The sequence below is a fragment of the Neofelis nebulosa genome, chromosome 3 (assembly GCF_028018385.1).
Source record: "Neofelis nebulosa isolate mNeoNeb1 chromosome 3, mNeoNeb1.pri, whole genome shotgun sequence".
In the NCBI taxonomy this organism is placed as follows: Eukaryota; Metazoa; Chordata; class Mammalia; order Carnivora; family Felidae; genus Neofelis; species Neofelis nebulosa.
In genome coordinates, this window is record NC_080784.1 from 115086623 (window position 1) to 115109694 (window position 23072).

The 23072-nt window shown below is 41.6% G+C and overlaps 1 protein-coding gene and 1 pseudogene across 1 annotated transcript in view; one reads left to right on the forward strand and one right to left on the reverse strand.

Moving 5' to 3' along the window:
* MCUB (mitochondrial calcium uniporter dominant negative subunit beta) overlaps positions 1-22644 on the reverse strand; it is a 107320-nt gene extending 84676 nt beyond the window's left edge. The window contains exon 1 of the mRNA XM_058721677.1: positions 22408-22644. Within this exon, the coding sequence (XP_058577660.1) occupies positions 22408-22509 (102 nt within the window). The 5' untranslated portion in view covers positions 22510-22644. The remainder of the gene's footprint in view (positions 1-22407) is intronic.
* LOC131508272 (U2 spliceosomal RNA) lies at positions 10395-10523 on the forward strand (annotated as a pseudogene).
* Positions 22645-23072: the final 428 nt, after the last annotated feature.

The following is a 23072-nucleotide window of genomic DNA, read 5'->3' on the forward strand; positions in this document are numbered from 1 at the left end:
GATTATATTACCCTGTATTTTCTTCTAGCACCTCCAAAGTTTTTCACATTCACTTCTTCGAATCATGTGAAATGTTGTGAATGTATGGAATACAAATTTATACTTCCTTATTTCTTCAAATGGATAATCAATTCTCCCCAAATCATTAACCCAATAATCTACCCTTTTCTTAGTGGTCTAAAATGCCACTTTTACAATATACTAAATTTCTATTCTTCTAGTCTCTTTCCCTAATCTTCTATTCCCTGATCCATTTAGATATTCCTGAATCAATACAACACTTTTTTTTAAGGATTTTTTTAACGTTTATTCATTAAAAAATTTTTTTTAATGTTTATTCATTTTTGAGAGACAGAGCATGAGTGGAGGAAGGGCAGAGAGAGAGAGAGAGAGAGAGAGAAAGAGAGAGAGAGAATCCAAAGCAGGCTCCAGGCTCTGAGCTGTCAACACAGACCCCAATGTGGGGCTCGAACCCATGAATGATGAGATCATAACCTGAGCTGAAGTCCGACGCTCAACCGACTGAGCCATCCAGGCGCCCCAATGTTTGTTTATTTTTAAGAGCTGGAGAGAGACAGAGCATGAGTTGGGGACGGGCAGAGAGAGAGAGAGAGACACACACACACACACACACACACACACACACACACACACACAGAATCGGAAGCAGGTTCCAGGCTCCGCGCTGTTAGCACAGAGTCCGACACAGGGCTAGAACTCACGAACCACAAGATCATGACTTGAGCTGAAGTCAGACAATTAACCAACTGAGCCACCCAGGCACCCCATTAAGGATTTTCTTTTAAAGTCTGTGTATTTATTTTGAGAGAAAGAGAATGCATGCATGCACAAGCTGGGGAAGGGTGGGGGGGGGGGGGGGGGGAGAGAGAGAGAATCCCAAGCAGACTCCAAACTGTCAACGCAGAGCCCAAGGTGGGGCTCAATCTCACAAACTGTGAGATCATGACATGAGCTGAAGTCAAAAGTCAGATGCGTAATTGACTGAGGCACCCAAGCACCCCAGTACACACTGTCTTAATTATGATAGTGTTAGGGGACATCTGTTAGGACAAGTCCCTTCTTGGTTTTTTAATTTTTTTTAATGTTTATTTATTTCTGACAGAGAACACAAGCAGAGGTGGGGCAGAGAGACACAGAATTTGAAGCAGGATCCAGGCTCCAAGCTGTCAGCACAGAGCTCAAACCAACAAATGCTGAAATCAGGACCTGAGCTGAAATCAGACACTTAACCACTGAGCCACCCAGGTGCCCTTGGGTTTTTTTTTTAATTTTGAATATTCTATTCTTTTCCAAATGAATTTCAAAATTAGTTTATCAGATTCCATGAAAAACCTTAATGCACTAACATTATTGGTTATCACTTGTTCTTTATAGTGCATTCAGTTCCCCACCATAAACAACAATTTATAAAACAGGTGTTAAATAACACGAACTGAGAGGGGGCCTGGCTGGTTCAGTCAACTGAGCATCCAACTCTTGATTTCGGCTCAGGTCATGTCGTCACAGTTCTGTTCATGAGATCAAGTCCTGAATCCGTAGGCTCTATGGGGACAGCACAGAGCCTCCTTGGGATTCTCAATCTGCGCCTCCCCCTCACGTGCACTTTCTCTCTCTCAAAATAAATAAACATGAAAGAAAGAAACATGCTTTCCCTCACTGCCCCTTTCCACTGCGCACGCACTCTAAAATAAAATAAAATAAATAAAAGCACCTGGGTGGCTCAGTCACTTAAGCAACCAATTCCGGGTTTCAGCTCAGGTCATGATTTCACAGTCCATGGATTCCAGCCCCCTGTTGGGCTCTGTGCTGACAGCGCAGAGCCTGCTTGGGATTCTCTCTCTCTTCTTCTCTCTCTGCCCCTCTCCTGTGGATTCTCGCTTTCGCAAAATAAATAAAATTTAAAAATTAAAATGATTTTAAAAAATAAACTAAATTTAAATTAAAATTTTAAATTTTAAAAATGTTTATTTATTTATTTAGAGAGCACACACAAGCACGGGAGGGACAGAGAGAGGAGAGAGAGAAAATCCCAAGCAGACTCCACACTGTCAGTGCACAGCCTGACTCGGGGCCTGATCCCACGAAGCGTGAGATCATGAACTGAGCCGAAATCTAGAGTTGGGTGATTAGCAGCTTGAGCCACCCAGGCACCACCACCTTTTTAAAAATCTTTTTAAATGTTTAGAGAGAGGGAGGGAGAGAACACGTATGCACAAGTGAGAGAGGGACAGAGAGAGGGAATAAATTTTAAAAATAAATAAAAGCTGAAAATCGATGGCATGGGCTATGGAAAGCTATCAACAGTGAGGCGTAAACCATGGCCCTTGTAACTTCCCTGAGACATGACAGAGAAAAAAAGTCCGGGTGACTTACTTCACACTTACTATCTAGCAGAAAGGCATCAGTTTGTCAGGAAGTTTTGCTGGTCCCCAAACTAAGAACTGTAACCCTTCATAAGGGATAAAAAAAAAAAACAAAACACAAAAAAACAGCAGACTGAATCTTCAGTAGGGAGCGGGGAGGGATAAAAGATTTTCTTTCACTTGGCCATTTCCAATATCAAACCCTGCTAAAAGCTGATGATTGCAGCATCAGAGAGCAAACATCAAAACCTCAAAAGAAAACATCAATGTCAGTTTAGCTGACAGAGTGAAACACAACTGAGTTCAGTGATTCAAACACCAACTTCATTCTCACTGCAGTCACACCCAATTTCCTGGCTGGTGCCCAAGGTGAAAGTAAGAGTTACCTGAAGGTTTGCATGACCACAGCAAAGTGACAAACACATCTATTGGCTACAAAATCTCACCCTTGCTTTGATGTGCCATCCTTTAGCATGAATATTTTTAAAGATGAGAAACAGAGGATATATTTTCAAGATCTATTCTTGCCAGTTCAGCCACAATCCTACCTTCTATCCTTCAGTTGGGACATTATGGTAAAGAGGCCATCGCTAGTTTTAAAAAACTAACACCTTAAATGACAAATGAACATTTTTAGATCTGTTCCTTAGATACTGGATGTAAGTCTTTAAAGTTTCTGTATTTTAGACCATATTATAGACATGAACCACTCTGGATTTAGCTTCTAATTATTTCAAATCTACCAAATGAAATAGCCAACAAAGTTTCATTTCTACTGCATTAATTTTTTTCAGTACAATGAAGGCAGCAAAATACTATTTATAATGACTGAGAAAAGAAATAAATACTTCTGAATTTAATTCATTTACAAAGCTTCCAACATAAAGGCTTATATCTTATTTTCCTATGAGCTCATTTCTTTTTTTTTTTTTTTTTTTTTTTTAAATCTTTTTTCAACGTTTTTTATTTATTTTTGGGACAGAGAGAGACAGAGCATGAACGGGGGAGGGGCAGAGAGAGAGGGAGACACAGAATCGGAAACAGGCTCCAGGCTCCGAGCCATCAGCCCAGAGCCTGACGCGGGGCTCGAACTCACGGACCGCAAGATCGTGACCTGGCTGAAGTCGGACGCTTAACTGACTGCGCCACCCAGGCGCCCCAGCTATGAGCTCATTTCTTAGAAAAAGTTAAGATTATGATCTCAGTAATTACATAACACTTAAAGCTTTATATATTAGTCATTTAATCGCTGTTTCTTAATAAAATCTATAATATTTCTTAAGAGAATACTCTCATTTCCCATAAACTTTTGTTTCAAGCTTGTTGGGAAAGTCATTTTCAAAAATTTTTATGTTCCTTTAGGGGAATTAGATGAATTCTGTCATCTAATTGCCATTTTCAGTCCGACTTTATTTTTGACTCAATCTCTGAATAAATTTAAAGCAAACTATAATGCAAATCTCTTCTATGTGGCAGTGGTCAGGATTTTTGCACTGACCCATAGCTGCCTTCAAGTGAATTTCAAAGTCAGCTTCCCTTCCTAGGTATTAATGGCCATTTGTCAGAAAAGCATCAGAATTTACCTATCCCCAACATCTGCAATGCAAATGCCACCTCTTAGATGCAGCACCCCTAAGCAAGTACAAAGTCTGCACAACTCTACACGGTGGTCCAGCCTTGCTTTAAAAATGTGAGGTTTAATTAGAGTCCCTACAACTAAAATAGGCTACGGAGAAAACACAGAAATCAACCCCACACTTTGAGTTTCTAATCCAGAACTATGCATTTCAAAGTACAGAAGTATCACACATGGGCCCAGACTTCAGAGAATGTGCAGTCTAACTGAATTAACAAGTACAAAAGCTCTATATAATACAACCAACTTCAACAGAAACAGTGGAATCAAGTGTCAAGTGGCATCCTACCAAGAAAAGCCAAGATGTGTGAAAGGGAACAGAGCTTGCCAACGAAGCTGGAAGCAGGATTCTGAGGGGCCAGATTTGCATATGCAAATGAAGGAAGCTGGGATATGAAAATCAGGGGACTTTCAAATAATAAGCTGCTTTTTCTTGCTACTTGTCGTGCTCATTTTTACCATCCACAAAGAATTCCCGCTTTAGGATTAATCATGGGTTTGTCCAAGTCTATTTTATTATTTTTGTGCTCCAAAAGAAAGAAAACTAAGGCACTGCAGGAGTTAAAACTATGGGATTCATCATCAGAGGACCTGGATTTAAGTCCTGGCTCCCCCACCAACTAATTATGTGAATAATTAACCTTTCTGGGCCTTAGTGTTTCCATTCATAAAAGAGTATTATCTGTATGACAAGGATGTAGAGAGATTACATGAGATCATGTGGATAGAAAGTACTTTTTAGACTTTTAGGTAATAAGTTATTCTTAGTGGCTTTATCAAATTTTCATACATCAACCATCTTCAAATTCAGATTTCAAGAACTATATTACCAAGTATTATAATCATTTAAGGAAATAACTTTAAAATTCAGGACACTGGACTATTTTTGGTGTGTGGGGAGGATAATGATTAAGTGACAGGAGACAGCTATATACCAGTTTAACTCTGATTTGACCATGATCTTGCTACAGAATAGGATACAGACTCAAACTGTCTTTTGAAGTTCCTTGCCCAACATTCCTGGATTTGTCTGAAGTTACACCTGACCACTGACTGACTGCAAAGAATTAAAGTCTCTTTTAATATGTTAACTTAATGTTCTCTTTTGAAAGCCAACTGCTTTTTCTGGAGGAAAAAAACAACAGTTTATTTGGAGCTTTTATAAAGCAATTTATTTGGAAAACTTTTTAAAAAAGGTTTTAGAAAACTTTATACTTTGGGGCACCCGAGAGGCTCAGTTAAGCATCTGACCCTTGCTTTCAGCCCAGGTCATGATCTTGTGGTTTGTAGGTTCAAGCCCCACAGTGCGCTCTGTGCTGAGCGCATGGAGCCTGCTTGGGGATCTCGCTCTCTCTCTGCCCCTTTCTTTCTGCCCCTCCCCCTACTACATGCACACTCTCGCAAAAGTAAATAAGCTTTAAAAACAAAAACAAAACAAAACAAAACCTTTGTATGGAACCAGGAAAGACCCTGGATACCCAAAGCAATCCTGAAAAAGAAAACCAAAGCTGAAGGCATCACAATCCCAGACTTCAAGATGTAATTACAAAGCTGTAATCATCAAGACAGTACGGTACTAGCACAAAAACAGACATTTCAAATACACACACACACACACACACACACACACACACTGGAGGATTACTCAGCAATCAAAAAGAATGAAATCTTGCCATTTGTAACAACGTGGATGGAACTAGAGGGTATTATGCTAAGCAAAATCAGTCAGAGAAAGACAAAGATCATAGGACTTCACACAAGGGAAGGGAAGCAAAAATAATATAAAAACAGGGAGGGGGACAAAATATAAGAGACTCTTAAATATGGAGAACAAACTGAGGGTTGCTGGAGGGGTTGTGGGGGCATGGGCTAAATGGGTAAGGGGCATTAAGAAGGGCACTTGTTGGGATGAGCACTGGAGGTTATACATAGGGGACAAATCACTGGAATCTACTGAAATCATTATTGCACTATATGCTAACTAACTTGGATGTAAATTAAAAAATAAAAATAATGATAATAAAAAAACATAACAAAACACCTTTGTACTTTTACACGACAAATTTCCATATGAAACTGGTATGGCTGGGTCATCTTTATGGTACACTTCAAACTTTAATCTCATAGCTCTTACAAAATTCGTGTCCATTTCACACTATGAAACAAGTTTTAGTAGTGTTGGAAGCTCTCCAACTCAATCGGCATAATCAAACCCTGAAAAGATACTCCTTTATTTACTTATTTTTTTAAAGTGAGAGAGAACTTACCTTACTAATAAAGCAGAGTGGCTGTTGGGGCACAGGCCTTAGAGGCCACAGGCCAGGTTTGAGCCTTGGCTGCTTCCGTAAGTGATCAGCAAATAGGGGGTAATGTGGACACCTATCTCCCAGGACTCCCGTGAGGGGACTGAGATAGTGAGGAAAGAGCGGAAGGCAGTGTCTAACACATGCTATGTATTAGCTATCATTATATATGTATTATTAATCAAACAAAAGCAGTATGGACTTCAATAGCTGCTGGTAGAAGAAAAGGAAAACATTACCTAGAGGCTTGACTGTGAAAAAAATAACCTTCTTTGTTAAAAATTATTTACTAGGGATGCCTGGGTGGCTCAGTCGGTTGAGTGTCCGACTTCGGTTCAGGTCATGATCTCACGGTTCGTGGGTTCGAGCCCTGCATCGGGCTCTGTGTTAACAGCTCAGAGCCTGGAGCCTGCTTCGGATTCTGTGTCTCCTCCTCTCTCTTCCCCTCTCCTGCTCATGCTCTGTCTCTGTCTCTGAACAATAAATAAATTATAAAAAACAATTTTTTTTTAAATGATTTACTAAAGCACCTGAAGTCTTAACCTGGCCCAGTAAGGCAGAATTTTGTAATTCATTTTAAAGAAGGCTAATGTTTAAAGGAATAGTAAGGAAATAACTTATGAGTGGTTATCTGGTTGGGTCCTTCAAACTAAGGGTTACCACTCCCCTCAAGGTGGTCTTGGGTCCACCTTCTCCAACAACAGCCCCCCAACTAGCCCAGGGTTACTGCACCATCCCTGGCAGTTCCCCTGCACCGACACCCCTGTGCGCAGTCCTTTGTGTATAAACTCTCCTCTGATTATCCTTATCTGGCTGAGCCATCTGTTTCCTGCTGAGATTCTGAATTATACAATCACTTTATACTCTGACTAGTGGTCCAGAGAGTTCCCACATCATGACATGCTTTACACTTTGGAGTACTGTTTTCCTCTGCCAATTTGATAGGTAAAAAAAAAAAAAAAAGAGAGAAATGCATCCATTTCCCTATTGTGTCTGCAATTATCAGTGATGCTTACTATTTTTCATATGTTTATTAGGCATTTTTAACTTCCTTTACCCATTTCTCTACTGAGATCTTAGTGGATTTTTTAAAATAAGTTTGAATGATCTTCATATATATATCTGCTATTTGGATGAAAGAATAAACATCTACTTGACTCAGCTTAAGCAAGGATAGAATTTACTTTAAGGGCATAAGGATCTCTCTCATGGAGCCTCAATGGAAGGATTTAGTTGTGCGTTGGGAATGGACTAGAACCAGGGACTGGAGTGTCATACTGAGGTTAGTGAGTCCCCTTGATCCACGTTTCATTTCTCCTCTTCCCTATTTGTCGGCACATTCTGCTTTATCACTACAAAATTATTTTCACTGCTTCCTACTCCACAGGGTAGAAAATGATCATTACCAAACATCACAAGAGCAGCCAACAGGGATAGCAATCCTAAACCCCATTCCTACTTCCTGGGTCAGGTGGCCAGTTGAATGAAAGTAGTCATGTCCTACTAAGACGGCAAACTCCGCTGTAACCATGTATCTGAGAGTGGGAAAGATACCTGAAAAAGAAGACTGGCAGAGACCACAAAGGTGTTTTCTGAAGTTTCAAAACCAATAACACTACTATGCTAAAATATAATTCTTACAGTTTTAATGCTCAATATTTGCCTATGAAAAACCTTTTATAATGTCTTTAAGCAGGATAATTGTAAATACAGTATTAAGATATTTCATACTAATTCAGTTCCAAAGGTACATTCAAGTAATATCATTTCTAAGAGGTTAGACTTTGATGTTTCCATACAATTGCAGGCATAACAACAATGGTTGATTACAATGCTTAGTCACTGGCATAATTCAGACGTCACTGATTAAACGTGGCACAATCCTACTAAATGGAATAAACTAATTGAAGGAAACTGCCTGGATTCATCATAAAGCGAATGTCTTATGCAAAGATGGGCTGTAACGTATTAGCGGAGATCTGTGCTTAAGGTTGAAAGGACAACAATTCAAGTAGCACACCTGGGTCCTGGGTGACTTCTAGGCATGACCTCACAGAAAACATCCTAAATCCGAACCTTTACAGAAAGAATATTATATTACAAGGCCAAAACATAAACCATCGCAACTAAATAGTCATTACTTTCTAAGCAATCCAAAAGTTTTCCTCGATAGAGAAGTCAGTAAGGAGTGGACAGCAAGAGGTACTAAGTTTTAGCTGAATTTATCAATCTGCAGACTTCAGCAGTTTCTGACTTTGGGAAGGCTATCCAAGACTGTGTACCTAAGGGACCTCACAGAACATCAGCAATAAAAGGAACCTTACGGGGCACCTCAGCTGACCTCCCATTTTGACCTTGACCTGACCCAGATATCAACTAACTCTTCTCAAGCCTACTTTTTGCCTTCTCAATAATCCACCCCTTATCTTCCTACCTGCTTAGTCTAACTTCCTCATGTACTTAGAAGTCTTTCTTCTGGATCTGTCAGATCTGTTCCTCTATGGGTTGGACTCTGTGTTCCTGGAACAGTCAAGTGTTGCTTCCTTGATTTCTGATTTAGACTATAGACACTATATCCAAATTACCACCTCTTTAACCAGTGCCCCAACCACGGTCTGGCCTCATCTCCCATCCTACCATGGCCTTACCAGGTTGGCCATGCCCACGAAAGTAGCTGTTACTTCCAAGCGCTGCACAGGTATTGCCCCATCCCACCTGTGAAGGTTATCAATTTACTTCCAGGAAGCTCCAAATTCACCCTTTTGGACTTCCCTGTGAAAATGGATCTGGGCCCTTCCAGTATTTTTCCTTTGCTGGTTGGCACTAAAGTTTTGTCAGCAGGCAGCACTGGGGAGATGCCCGAAGAGGAAAAGGGGCTCTGCTTCCTCGTTCTGGTGTGCTCACTGAACAGGCTCCTGCAGTGCTTCTCTACTGTCTGCCTGTGTTCTTCTAACTTAAGAGTCCTGTGCTTTAGTGAGCAGTCTATCCAGCAGTCAATAGCCAGAATATATACAGATATCTTCTTAAACTCAGCTGAGCTCTGCATACGTAGTCTGCCCAATCTTAGGTGTGATTTCCTTGCTCTGAAGCAGCACAGGGTAACGACTTTCTTCCACAGGATACCTTCTTAGATATTTGCAAACAAATATTTGCTTCTTCTTCGCCTTCTTTTCACCAGATTAAAAATATCTGGCCCCTTTAATGATCTTCTATATGAATCCCCAATATCTTAATCGCTTTCTGGATGTACCTCCCTCCCCACCAGCTTGTCAGCGTCTCTTCTGAGGTACTGCCTCAGAAATAAAACGTAACATCCTGGTGCAGGATGCAGTAGGACAGTCCTGATCCAATGTAATGGACGACGGCTTGCTGTGATCAGGATGTTCTACTTTCCTTCAGTCAGTCGAATCCTATACTCATCCTATACTTTTACCCCCATTAGGAAAAAAGACTTGCTTTCTTCTAGGAATGATACATGCTTACCAAGCGCACAGTAATCTGCTGCAGTATGGAATAAGAAGCCTCCAGAAAAAGATAATTCCACAGGACCTAGGATGATCTTTTACACTGTGACAATGCTAGGTTAGGCACAGGCACCATTCAGGATACTATAATATGTTCAGATCAGTGATAATAGTATTATGTATTTCCACTTATATGTATTTTCTATATAATACATGTTGTATACTATGTATCACATATCACATACATATAGATGTTATATATATAATAGGCCTGCAAACAACTGTCTCATTAAAGCCTTATTAATGTATCATAGACAAGTATAGCATCCAAGTTCAAGGCATACACAGGTGTGCATGTGTATGGTAATCTAACCATTTCATGATATAAAATGATAATTACACTGTAGAACATGAAAAGCAATGGGAAAGGAAAACATTTCTTATATCTCAAAGTCAATAAAATCAATGCATTTAAGACTGATCAACAGTGATATCCAAGCCTGACAAATTAAAGTTAAAAAGCCAGCATATAAGCCAAAAAGAGGAGACTGAGTAAATTATGTGGTGAGGAGACATTACATAAAGTCATATTAATAAATCTCTTTCTATTGCTTCTCGGCCTTTTGGCTAAGATCAAGTGTAGTATCTGTTCTTATCAGTTTAATAAATCTCTTTCTGAACATACCCTGAACTACAGTGGATTAATCTCAATAGTATATTATGTACTAAAATATATTTCACTCTAAAACACAGCATCTTTCAACAATCCTAAGTATCCAATTAAGATCTCCCTTTTTTAGACCATATTTCTAACAGAAACAATGCAATTAAATTCCTATACTAGATATATAGGATATTAACCATCACAATTCTTCTCAAGGAAGTCTTTCCCTAAAACCATACTGTCAACATCTTCTCCCAAGTGTACCTTTTTTCTCCTCCTTATCAAGTGTCATTGCATAAACTTGAATTCTGGCTTTAGCTTCTAATTGAACCATTAGAAATTTCCCTTCCTTAGCTTACAGTGTATAAGTGAGACTACACCATTTTCTATTAAGCTGCAGCCCAGAGGGCAGCTAATAATGAACCCAACAAGGTGTCAAATGTTCCTGTTCTAGCCCAAATTAAAAATGCTGCCTTTCCACCATTTCCTTTTTAAGTTTTCCAGAAAGAAATAAAAGTTTCCCTGTAAATATCTATTGTTGAGGAACACATAAAAACATAGTTCAAGAGAGCCTCAGAAATTCAGAGCCCACAAAAAGCAAAACTTTCTTGTTTCTGGCCAAGGGAACGGCAGCAGAAACAGCTAAATGTCCACCAAAATCCATCTCTCTTCTTCCACAGTTATCAAGTTTTAGCTGGAATGTGGCTCCCTGCCAGGACCACATCTCTCAGCCCCCCTGTAGCTAAATGTGGCCACGTGACATATCCAACGAAATAGTGGAACACGAGCACGAGTGTTATGTGACATTAATAATCCTAGCCCACTAACACCTTGCAAGTATTAAAAAAAAAACAAAAAACAAAAAACAAACAAATAAAACCCACCTAAGGTCCTTTGACCCTGGAAGCTACATGTTGACGATGACAGAGAAAATGGTCAGATCAGGGTCCCTGAATGATTGTGTGCATCAGAGTTAGCGCAGACCTAAAAAATTCACCTCGGAACCATTTCCTAGAAAGAAAAAACTGGCTTAAAAAAATGTTTAATTATTGTTGGGTCTTTTGTTTCAGCAAAAGTTGAACTTCACAGCTCATCCCAATCAATAAAGATAACAGAAAATTCACTTAGAAAATGGTTTAGGAAAGGAAAAGGAAGGAAAAATAGTACATGTACACTGACTGTAAGCTCTAATGCTAGATTCAGATTAAAGGCAAATGGTACCCAGGGTTTAATGATAATTCACCAGAGAAATAAATCCACTGGAATAAATGCCTGTGTCAATATACTGCTCCTTGAACATTCCTTACACAAGTCTTCACTACTTTATCCATCATGTCACTTCTCCTACAGAATGAGAACTCACCACAGAACCTGGATTGTTCCCCTGCCTTCAGACAGCAACTCATTATCTTAGTCCCAGCCTTCCCATGCACTTCCTTCTCTCGATCCCACCAGGCACTGGGGCCTCATGATCAGCTCTGACCAAAATCTACAGAAATACCTATGCATCTTCACAATTCTTCCTTTCGTTCTTCCCATTGTTCTAGTTCCTGTTATTCCAGCTTCATGTACACTAACCAGGACTTCACGATGGGTCTTTGGTCATGTACTCACTTACCTCATCCCACTATACACACACTGGATTGCCAGATCCAGATTCCTCTTCTGGAACAGCAGCTCTTTACTACTGACAAAATCCTGGTATACAGTCTACAGGCCGGGGGTTGGCAAACTATAACTTCTGGGCCAAATGTGGCCTACTGCCATTTTTAAAAACAAAGTTTATTGGAAAACACACTATTCATTTATGTATTGTCTATAACTGCTTTCACATTACAATGCCAGAGTTGAGTTATTTGTGACACAGACTCCAGGATGCAAAGCCTAAAATGTTCACTATCTGGACCTTAATAGAAAATGATCAGGGCACCTGGGTGGCTCAGTTGGTTAAGCGTCTGACTCTTGATTTCGGGTTAGGTCACGATCTCGCAGTTCATAAGTTTGAGCCCCATGTCCAGCTCTGCACTGACGGTGCGGAGCCTGCTTAGGATTCTCTCTCTCTTCCTCTCTGTGCCTCCCCCCACTGCACACTCACTCGCTCGCTCTCTCTCTCAAAATAAATAAAAACTTAGAAAAGATCACATGATCAGCATGTGGTATAGACCAACATCTTTTCTCAAAGACAATGGCAGCTATCTTCTTATTCCTTATTCATTTAGCAATACTATAACCACCTGCACTGGCAGAATAAGAAATACAAACATATATACATATGCCCAAAGATATAAAACATATGGTACCTCCCTTTAACCAGACCCTAAGCTCTGAAAGACCAAGTGATGGTCATCTTATTGCAACTCCATGCTCCAAAGTACAGTATGCCCCACATCTGGAATGGTGGTAAAAAGATGGTTACAGGAAAGGACCTGCAGGCTTCCTAACATCAAAAAATGTATTCTTTTCTTTGGGGGTTATTTTCCAAAAGGTTAATCTTATATTTTGCCCAGGAGCTGTATCTTACAAATAAACATCTGTATCATCAATTTTTTTTGAATTTTTTTTAATGTTTATCTTTGAGAGAGAGAGAGAGAGAGAGAGACAGAGCACAAGCAGGGGAGGGGCAGGGAGAGAGGGAGACACCGAATCCACAATCGGCTCCAGGCTCGGAGCTGTCAGCACAGAGCCCAACACGGGGCTCCAACCCATGAACCATGAGATCATGACCTGAGCTGAAGTCGGATGCTCAACGGACTGAGCCACCCAGACACCACCCATTGATTTTAAATATTCTAAATTATTCAAGTTTTAACAATAAAGCCTTTAGTACTAACACTAATAATTTTGGCAATCACAAAACCTCACTTTCCAAGTCTAAAACCAGTATGATCTAATACTGGGAGAATCCCATTTAGGAAAGCCCTGGTCTATGGAGACAAGTGCTACCTTCCCCACATATAAACAATCCTCCTAAATCAACGCCACACTTTAAGAACAGCCAAGACCATTATCAAAAAAGAAATGTAAGTGTTGACAAGGTGGTGAAGAAAAGGGAACTCTTGTGCACTGCTGGTGGGAGTACAGAAAAGCTCCTTTAAAAAATTAAAAACAGGGCTACCATATGATTCAGCAGTTCCACTTCTGGGTACTTAGCAGAGGAAATAAAAACCACTAACTTGAAAAGATATGTACCCCCATGTCCATGGCAGCATTATTTATAATAGCCAAGATATGGAAACAACCTAAGTGTCCATCAATAGATGGATGAATGGATAAAGAAAATGTGGTATAAATACACAATGGACTATTATCCAGCCATAAAAAAAGAATGAAATCTTGCCATTTGCAATAACATGGATAGGCCTTGGGGGGGCGCCTGGGTGGCTCAGTCGGTTAAGCATCTGACTTCAGCTCAGGTCACGATCTCACGGTTTGTGAGTTCGAGCCCCACATCAAGCTCTGTGCCAAGAGCTCAGAACCTGGATTCTGCTTTGGATTCTGTGTCTTCCTCTCTCTCTGCCCCTCCTCACTTGTGCTCTGTGTGTCTCTCTCTCAAAAATAAGCATTAAAAAAAACAACAACAACAACATGGATAGACCTTGAGGATATTATGCTAAGTGAAACAAGTCAGAGAAAGACAAATGCCAGATGATCTTACCTATATGTGGAATCTAAACTTTTTTTAAATGTTTATTTTTGGAAGAGATAAAGACAGAGTGCAAGCGGGTGGAGGGGTGGGGGGAGGACAGAGAGAATCTGAAAAGGCTCCAGGCTCTGAGCTGTCAGCACAGAGCCCAATGGGGGGCTCAAACTCACAAACTGTGAGATCATGATCTGAGCCGAAGTTGGATGCTTAACTGACTGAGCCACCCAGGCGCCCCTTACCTATATGTGGAATCTAAAAAAGAGAAGGGAAGAAAGGAAAAAAAACAAGCTCACAGATACAGAGCAGATGGGTGGATGCCAGAGGTGGGGGACGGGTGAAATGGGTGAAGATGGTCAAAAGGTACAAACTCCCAGTTAAAAAAATGTCATGGGGATGTAATACACAGCGTGGTGACTATAGGTAATAACACTGTATTGCATACTTGAAAGCTGCTACCAGAGTAAACCTTAAAAGTTCTCATAAGAAAAAAACTTCTGAAACTATGTCTTGACACACATACAATATACATATACAATACATATTTACAATATATACAAATATATATTTACAATATATACAAATATATATTTACAATATATGCAAATATTGAATCACTATGTTGTAAACCTGAAATGAATATAATGTTGTATGTCTTATACCTCAATTAAAAAACAAAAAAACAAAAACAAAAAAAAAAAAAAAACAGCCAACAAAATACACACCCTTACACACCGGGCTGTCTGTCCTTACATAATTTATGTTTCATTAGATTATGTTAATAATGTCCTTTAAAAATCCTGATTTGAAAGCATATCTGAGGGAAAATGCAATTAAATTCCTATACTAGATATATAGGATATTAACCATCACAATTCTTCTCAAGGAAGTCTTTCCTTGAGATATTTCCTAAATATTATTTAGGATTACTGCTTTTTTTCAATAGAAAAATATGATAAATAACATTTTGATTAACTTTTTAGAAACCTTCAATTATTCAAGGCTCACATCTCGAAGAGTAGGTAAGAATGCTTTACGTGTTCCCGGCTAGATGAAGTGAAGAGGAAACGGAGAAGGTTAGGCATAAAGAAAGCATACCATTAAGAAACTCTATGTAATATTTAGTTATCCGTCCACTCATCCCTCTACCCAACAAGCACGTATTATTCAGGGCAGAGGCCATCAGAGGTGAGGAGAAATAGCTCTGACCACAAGGTCCTGAGAGAATGCAAGAGGGAAAACCATTCAAGCACACCTGTAACACATGGGATGCATTAAGTGCTGCGGAAGAGAAAAAAGAACGTGGAGTTAATTCTGCTGGCAGAGACCTGTGCACCTCATCAAAAAGGGGCTCCAGGGAGTGGGTGGGCGGGTACTGGAACTCAGCCTTGGAGGAAGTGTAGAATCAGGAGAGTGAAGAAGGGTGATTTGGGGGGCGGGGAATAAAGCTGCCTAGGGAGCAGCACAGATACCGACAAAGGGAGGCATGGAGCAGAAAGTGGGACTGATGGGATGAGGCCACAGGATTTCCCAATCAACTGCAGCGTATGTTTTAAAGCTTGCTTACCTTGGTTTCACTAATAACAAACCCATAAAAGGGTATTTACAAGGTCAAAAGAAACCATACTTTCCCCTGGAAAGTGGAAATTGCTTTATTACATATTATCTGAAACATTCCCAAAGCAGACTTGCAGAAATAAGTTATCAGACCATAAAATGTTACCACAAACATCCTCCAGCAAGAGCTCAGACAGCCAATGCTATGTTGATCTGTTTGCAGACATTTTCTAAAATGTTTTTTCAGGTTTACGGTCACATTACTGTCAACTCTCAGGTAATAAAAATGTACACCTGTATTCCAGCTGCATTACTGGTGGAAAGAGCAGGTATTCATCAAACACCTTTCAAAATCCTCTCTTCAAATATCCCACTTAGCTCACTGGGGAAATTAATACCAAAAACAAAATATTTAACAAGAGTCAGTCCACACATATGAACACCCATACCCACACACACACCCCCCACACACACAGAATCAGGAAAAGAACAAGAATTTGTCAAAAAGAATAACTTCTTCCTTCTTCCAACCAGGTTCAGGACATTTGTTATTTACTGTTAGGCCTAAGAGGTTAAAAATAATCTAACTCATCCCTAGGCCTCAGAAATGCGATTTGAGCATTCATTATAAAAGCACTCCCGGGGCACCTGGATGGCTCAGTGGGTTGAGCTCCCGACTCTTGATTTCCACTCAGGTCGTGATCTCATGGTCGAGATCGAGGCCCGTGTCTGGCTTCGCACTGACAACTGCTTGGGATTCTCTCGCTCCCTCTCTCTCTGCCCCTCCCCTGCTTGCTCGCTTGTACATGGGTGCACTCTCCCTCTATCCCTCTCTCAAAAAATTAAACTTAAAAAAAAAAAAAAACACAAAGAATTTATTCCTTGAAAAAAAAAAAAAAAAAGGCCTTCCTACAACAAAATTATTGAGAGTTCATCACCACTTGTGTCCACATCAGTTCTGCAAACCACACCGTCTCAACCCAGTAAATACCAAAAGACCCTCAGAGAGAACACATACTTCCAGGATGATCCTTCAGGAAGACTTTTTTCCACCCTAAAGTTTGCCACAATAAAGCTTTGTGCACCTACCCGTTTCCGTTTCTCGATAAGAGGTTTAATGTTTCATGTCACTTTTTGTTTCCGCTCACAGGCTATAGACGTTTCAACTCCAGTTCCGTCTCTTGTCTCTCTTTTCATGGCTCCCTATTTCTTGCCCGCACATCTATTCAGAGAAATTCTCTTCACTAGACTTTGTTTATGGTGATTTCATACAGCATTTCGCACCAATATTGTGAATCCTAGACAGAAATCTAATTATCCCCCAAAGAGCTGCCCAAAGCCTGGACTGCAGGGCTGTTTCCTTTATTAATGAACCTGTGTCTAAAGTAAAAATCATGTACAATCAAGTAATACCATTTATGAGTTAACAAAATAGGAAACTCTCAGAATAAGAGATTTGGTAGGTATTGCTAGTTGACCCAAACTATATTTGAAGTCAGGTGAGGACAGTGGAGGTAGCAAGGAGGTAGGATTCAGGCCAGGTGAAGGCACTAAGAAGAAAAAAGGTGAGAGGACAGCAAAACAACTTCAGTACCACATTTAAGAGAGAACCATACATGTCAACTACATCTCAAGAAGAGTGAGAGAACCACAGCAGCAAAGAATTTGATTCTTACAGCAACTCTATTCAGTACAATCAGTATTTAGTGAGCACTTTCTCGGGGTGAAGCACATAGCAGAGACCGTGAGAACCAGAAACTGGTTTGCCACACTTCCACAATTAACTACTTAGAATATATTTGTTCAAACACCAAGAGCTGATTTTTTAAATTTCTTAAAAACGTATTTTCACATTTTCCCATTAAAAGATCATTTCAGGGGCGCCTGGGTGGCTCAGTCAGTTAAGTGTCTGACTCTGGCTCAGGTCATGATCTCACGGTCCGTGGGTTCGAGCCCCGCGTCGGGCTCTGTGCTGACAGCTCAGAGCCTGGAGCCTGTTTCGGATTCTGTGTCTCCCTCTCTCTCTGCCCCTCCCCCACTCACACTCTGTCTCTGAAAAATAAACATTTAAAAAATAAAAGATAATTTCAGAAAAAATTGGTGAGGATGTGAATGTAGGAAAAAACGAAGGTAGAGAACACGAAACCATGAGTGTGGTAAATACGTAAAATGCTTATCATTTCCCATTTGTTAGAAGGTGGGTTGAAAATCTGACCCTACGCTTGCTGGCAGCCAGTGCACAGGGAGAACAGCACTGGCTACAGTCATTTCACTGCTGGTACAAAAAACTCCCGCATCTGCGCAGGAGAAACCAACAACTCTAATGCTACGACCAGACCGCAACTTCTTCCATGGGCCCTCTTAAAGGGCACCTTTCAACTGACTACCATGTTTCACAGGGCTGTTTCTTAAAAGGTATGCTAATGCGGGGGCACCTGGGTGGCTCAATTGCTTACACGTCCTACTTCAGCTCAGGTCATGATCTCCAGCTTCCTGGGTTCAAGCCCCAAATCAGGCTCTGTGCTGACAGCTCCAGAGCCTGGAGCCTCCTTTGGATTCTGTGTCTCCCCCTCGCTCTCTGCCCCTCCCCCACTCATGCTCTGTCTCTCTTAAATATACTTAACGAAAATTTATTTTTAATTAAAAAAAGGTATGCAAATGTGGAAAATTCAGTAAACACATTTGGATGAGGGATCCCATACCATGCAGTGAACATACAGCTCTGAGAACAGAGTTGTTATTTGTTTAAAAAAAAAAACAAAACAAACAAAAAAAAAAACCGAAAATACTGTGGTAAATGAAACAGGAATTAAAAAAAGATACTTCAGAATATGGCTAAGATTATGCTGTTCTGTTTATTAACTATTGGCTTATAGCCTGTAGGTTAGCTCAAGGTGTCTATTATAAAATGGTTCTAATGCTAGATACTCTTGAATAAGCAATATTTCACAGATGAAAACACTGGTAATGACAGAACAAAGTATCAGAGCGAGACTTAATCTATTCTGACATGCCTACCCCATCAAATCAATTTCAATTCCTTTTTAAAGGGAAAACAGTTGTTACAATCACTAGGTAAAACTGCCATTTTACTGACTGCCTAAGATCATAAAAGAGGACTGTTCAACCATTAAGACAACCATTCTGACACTGACAATATTTTATTCAACACTATATTTATATCCCCTGGTAAAATTACAAATGGCAGCTTTAAAGATGGCAAGAGCTTTGGGGACCAATTAGATAAATCTTGTTTCGAAAAGGGAATACAACAGGCCCAAACAGACCGAATGACTTGGCTAAGTTCAGGGAGCTCACGGGTGGCAAGGCCAGGTGGGCACTCAGATGTTCCAACTGCCTAGCGCCAACTAAATTAGCTGCTCATTTCTCTGCTAGCACCTAAACACATTTAGCTTACACAGCTATTAGATCAACCAGTATTTGCCTCAGGTTTTCTACCAATGCTTCACAAAGACCTCATTCAACATATACTTGTCTGCCAAGATATAGAATGATTTTCTAGCTTAGAGTTTGCCATAACACTCATATTGTTCAATTGCAATAAAGAGCAAAATCTAAAAACAAAAAAAAAAAAAACTGAGCACTAATACCTGAGTGCTGGGAAGATGGTAATGTTTAATATTTAACAAACTGGTCTAGAATGACTTTACCCCAGTATCTGCTATAGTGTAAGTACAATCTCCAACATATAACCTAGCGTTCTCCTCGGGAGAGAGCTCTGAAACCAGTATTACAGAATACATTGCAGTAATTACAAACACAGGAGGCAGAATGGGAGGAAAAGTATCAAATGAGAATGACTTAAATTCAAAAGGTGGAAACAATTTCTCAATGAACATTTGGTGGTGGGATTTAAACATGTGTCGCTTTGTTTCTAGAAGAAAAAAAGTATACTCTGAAAGTACACTTGATTTTTTTTTTTTTTTTTTTTTTTTTTTTTTTTTTTTTTAGTTTTAAACACAGTTTATGGTAGGGACTCAAATGCTGTAGTGGGGGTTCTGAAATCTTACCAGGGGACTTCTCAAACTAAGCAGCAGAAAACCCAAATTAAGAAAGGCACAGTTAGGTAAGGGCTTTCTGTTTAGAGAGAATTCGCCAGGTGCTATAACCACTCAAAGCTGCCTCCTGGAGAACAGAAAGGCCAGCAGGAGCCATGGATTGCCCTGACAACCACTCAGCCAGAATGCTACTGACAAGCAGAGATGCTGACACGGGAACGTGACCATGGACACCAGAGCATGCCTTGGCTAAAGGCAACACAACACACTTTGGCACTCTTTCGCTTCAGACTGAGTGCATTCTTAAACAATCCTGGTATACTAAACATACCTATGTTGACAAACTTTTTTCCACCTACAAAATACTGGCAGACAAGGATGAAAAATGTGTATTTTTCCAAACTTACTAAATCCTCCTCTAAAACACACTCATACTTTTAGAAAAGGCCAAATATAATTGGCAAAGCTAACCTGAAATACTATTATAATGACAAGTCCTTGCAAGCTAGGATTTTATGAGCTATCGGGTTGCAAATATCACTTTTGTGGTTTTTTTTCTGCTGTTTTCATAGGACTCCAGAGGTCTGAATGTTTGTGGCAAAAATATATAAAATACTTGTCTTTAGCCACAGGACTTTTCATATCAAATGGGGCGACCACAAACCAGTGAGACTTTAGAATGAAAAATGTCCCTACAGCCAGTTAATTTGATTTGCAGAAAATGGTTTAGTAGTCCTAGCCAAAACTAAGTGGCCAGGATATTTCTGTCAGTTTCTTTATGGTAAGATTTCAAAGAGGCATACACAGAAGTAAACTCTTCTTTCAAGGGGTCTTTTATCAAACAAGTAAAATGGAAGCATTTCCATTTCTAAAGTTCAGTAAATTGACTTAATAGCATGGACTGGCAAGACTTAAAACCAGTTAGAAACCAAATATAAGGTTTCTTGGGATGATTACCTAGAGACAAAGTACTAACCACTGTCTCCCTATGATTAAGCCTCATAAGCCCCACTGTATCATTTTCTTTTAAAGGGCATCCACATTCCTGCTGGGGCATGCTTCAGCACCAGGTGGGAACAGCATCAGGTGGGAAATATGGAGAAGAGGGCTTAGAGCTGATCATTTGAGAAAGCGCAGCCAGTCTCGGGCTCCATAAAAATTCCACTTACTATTAAATGGGTTTAATAGAAAACTAAATTAATCTTTTGTTTAAATGATGGTATAGGGGCACCTGGGTTAAGCGTTGACTCCAGCTCTTTCCAGCCCTATGCCCAGCTCTGCACTGACAGTGTAGAGCCTGCCTGGGACTCTCTCCCCCCTCCCCCTCAAAAATACACTTAAAAAAAATAACAAATGTTGGTACAGCAAAGGGGGTTCCTTGGGTTGTTTCACTGTTTGGTATTATCTTTGACTGTAAAATGCAGTTTTTAATAAAGTACAATTTCGGGGCACCTGGGTGGCTCAGTCGGTTAAGCGTCCGACTTCAGCTCAGGTCACGATCTCACGGTCCGTGAGTTCGAGCCCCACGTCGGGCTCTGGGCTGATGGCTCGGAGCCTGCTTCTGATTCTGTATCTCCCTCTCTCTCTGCCCCTCCCCTGTTCATGCTCTATGTCTCAAAAAGAAATAAACGTTAAAAAAATAATTAAAAAAAATAAAGTACAATTTCAAACGTGGAAAACCTTCCCTCCAATTTGTGAAGTCTACCATTTTACATTTTAAGGAGTTTGCCCCTTTTCCTAGGCGTTAGTAATAAAATGCCCTTCACCATTCTCTTTCAAACACTCAAAGGAAATTTAAAATATTTAAATATTTCCTCCAGCACTCAAAACTCTGAAGCCCTGAAATACTTGGAGGAAAAAACAAACAAACAGGAAGTGAAAGTGACAAGATAATGGCATGGCTTCTTTCCTGCTTTTCTTTCACACTGCGCAGCTAAAACGTTATTTTTCTAACAATCTGAAAGTAATCTAAAGGGGGGAAGGGGTGAGAAAACTCAGAGACGCGCTCCCAAATCACACACACCTGGAAGGCTCTTGCTAATGGGTTCTTTCCTCATCAGGCTCAGTTAGGGCTCGTGTCAGGCTCCATCCCCATCCGAGTTACGCGCAGCATTTCCCCCTGGCTTTTCCAGGGCGCATCCACTCCCCTCCCTCTGCTCCAAGCTACGGTTCCACGCTGGCCACAATACAACTGTGTCAAGCCAGCTGTTACTCACCGACGCACACTCATGATTCACCCGCGTGTCGGAACAAAACGCGAGTCTTTCTTCCCTCTTTTTGGAAGGGAAGGGCTGGCGGTTTTCAGGCTGGAAATTTCACTTTCCTACGACAGTGCACCCCCGGGGGGCAGCCCCTCCGTTCGATCGTTTTTCTAGAGCTCCTCTCGGCACCGACCACCGAGCCGGCGGCAAAGTGACTGAAAACTCCTGAGCGCGCGGTGGCCGCCAAGAAACCGCCTCCCGGGGAGATTTTGCTGCTCCCCGGGTCGCCGCCCAGTGGCCGAGGTGATGCGCCTCCTCGCCGCCCGGGCCTCGCCTTCCCTCGGCGCCTGGGACCCACGTCTGCGGCCCGGGAGCCCACCTGCCGCGGTCCGCCCACGCGCGGAGCCGGAGGGCCAGCCACACGCAGAGAACTTGCCGGCCGGCCGCTCGGCTTTCGCCGCCGCCCAAGTTGCGCTACGCAAACTTTTCCAGCCGCCCTCCCCCCGCCCCCACCCCTCCGGAGCCGGGCTCGGTCGCACCTGAGGCGTCGGCGTTCGCGGCGGCGAATGCACTCGGCCCGCGGGTCTGGGTGTCGGCGGCAGCCGCGGACGCCGCGGCCAGGGGCCCCTCAGGAGCATCATCCTGCCCGGGCGCGGGCTGCCGCGCGACTCAGCCGGCCATCGTCAGCCGCCGGCAGCAGGCGCTCTCGCGGCGCGCAGCCCGCCCCGCGCCTCCCACCGGCCCCCGCCTCCCAGCGCCGGGGCCGCGCCGCCGGGCGGGGGGCGGGCTAAGGGGAGGGTGTGTCCGGCTTCCCGCGGCTCTCGAACGCGCCCCGGCGCTGAGCGGGGCAGTTTTCTGTCCTCCGACCGAAAAAAAAAAAAAAAAAAAAAAGAAAAGAAAAGAAAAAGGGGAGGGGCGCTAGTGAACCGCCCTCCCCCAGCTTAGATTTGGAGGGGCACAGCGCCAAAGCTTGGCTGGCTCATCTTTTTACCCGCGGAAGACCCTTGTGGAATGAACGAGAGCAGGCGATCACACCCTTGGGAGCTGTTGCTTTCAATGCTCGCTGTTAATTCTGGGTACTTAGCTTCTCGATTCCCGCCCACTGGGCAAGGAGGCTCGGGGGTGAGGGGAAGAGAGCGTCAGCGATCTGGAGAGAGGCAGGGTCCCTTTGGAAGTTAATCTCAAAGACTGAGTGGGAAAGGGG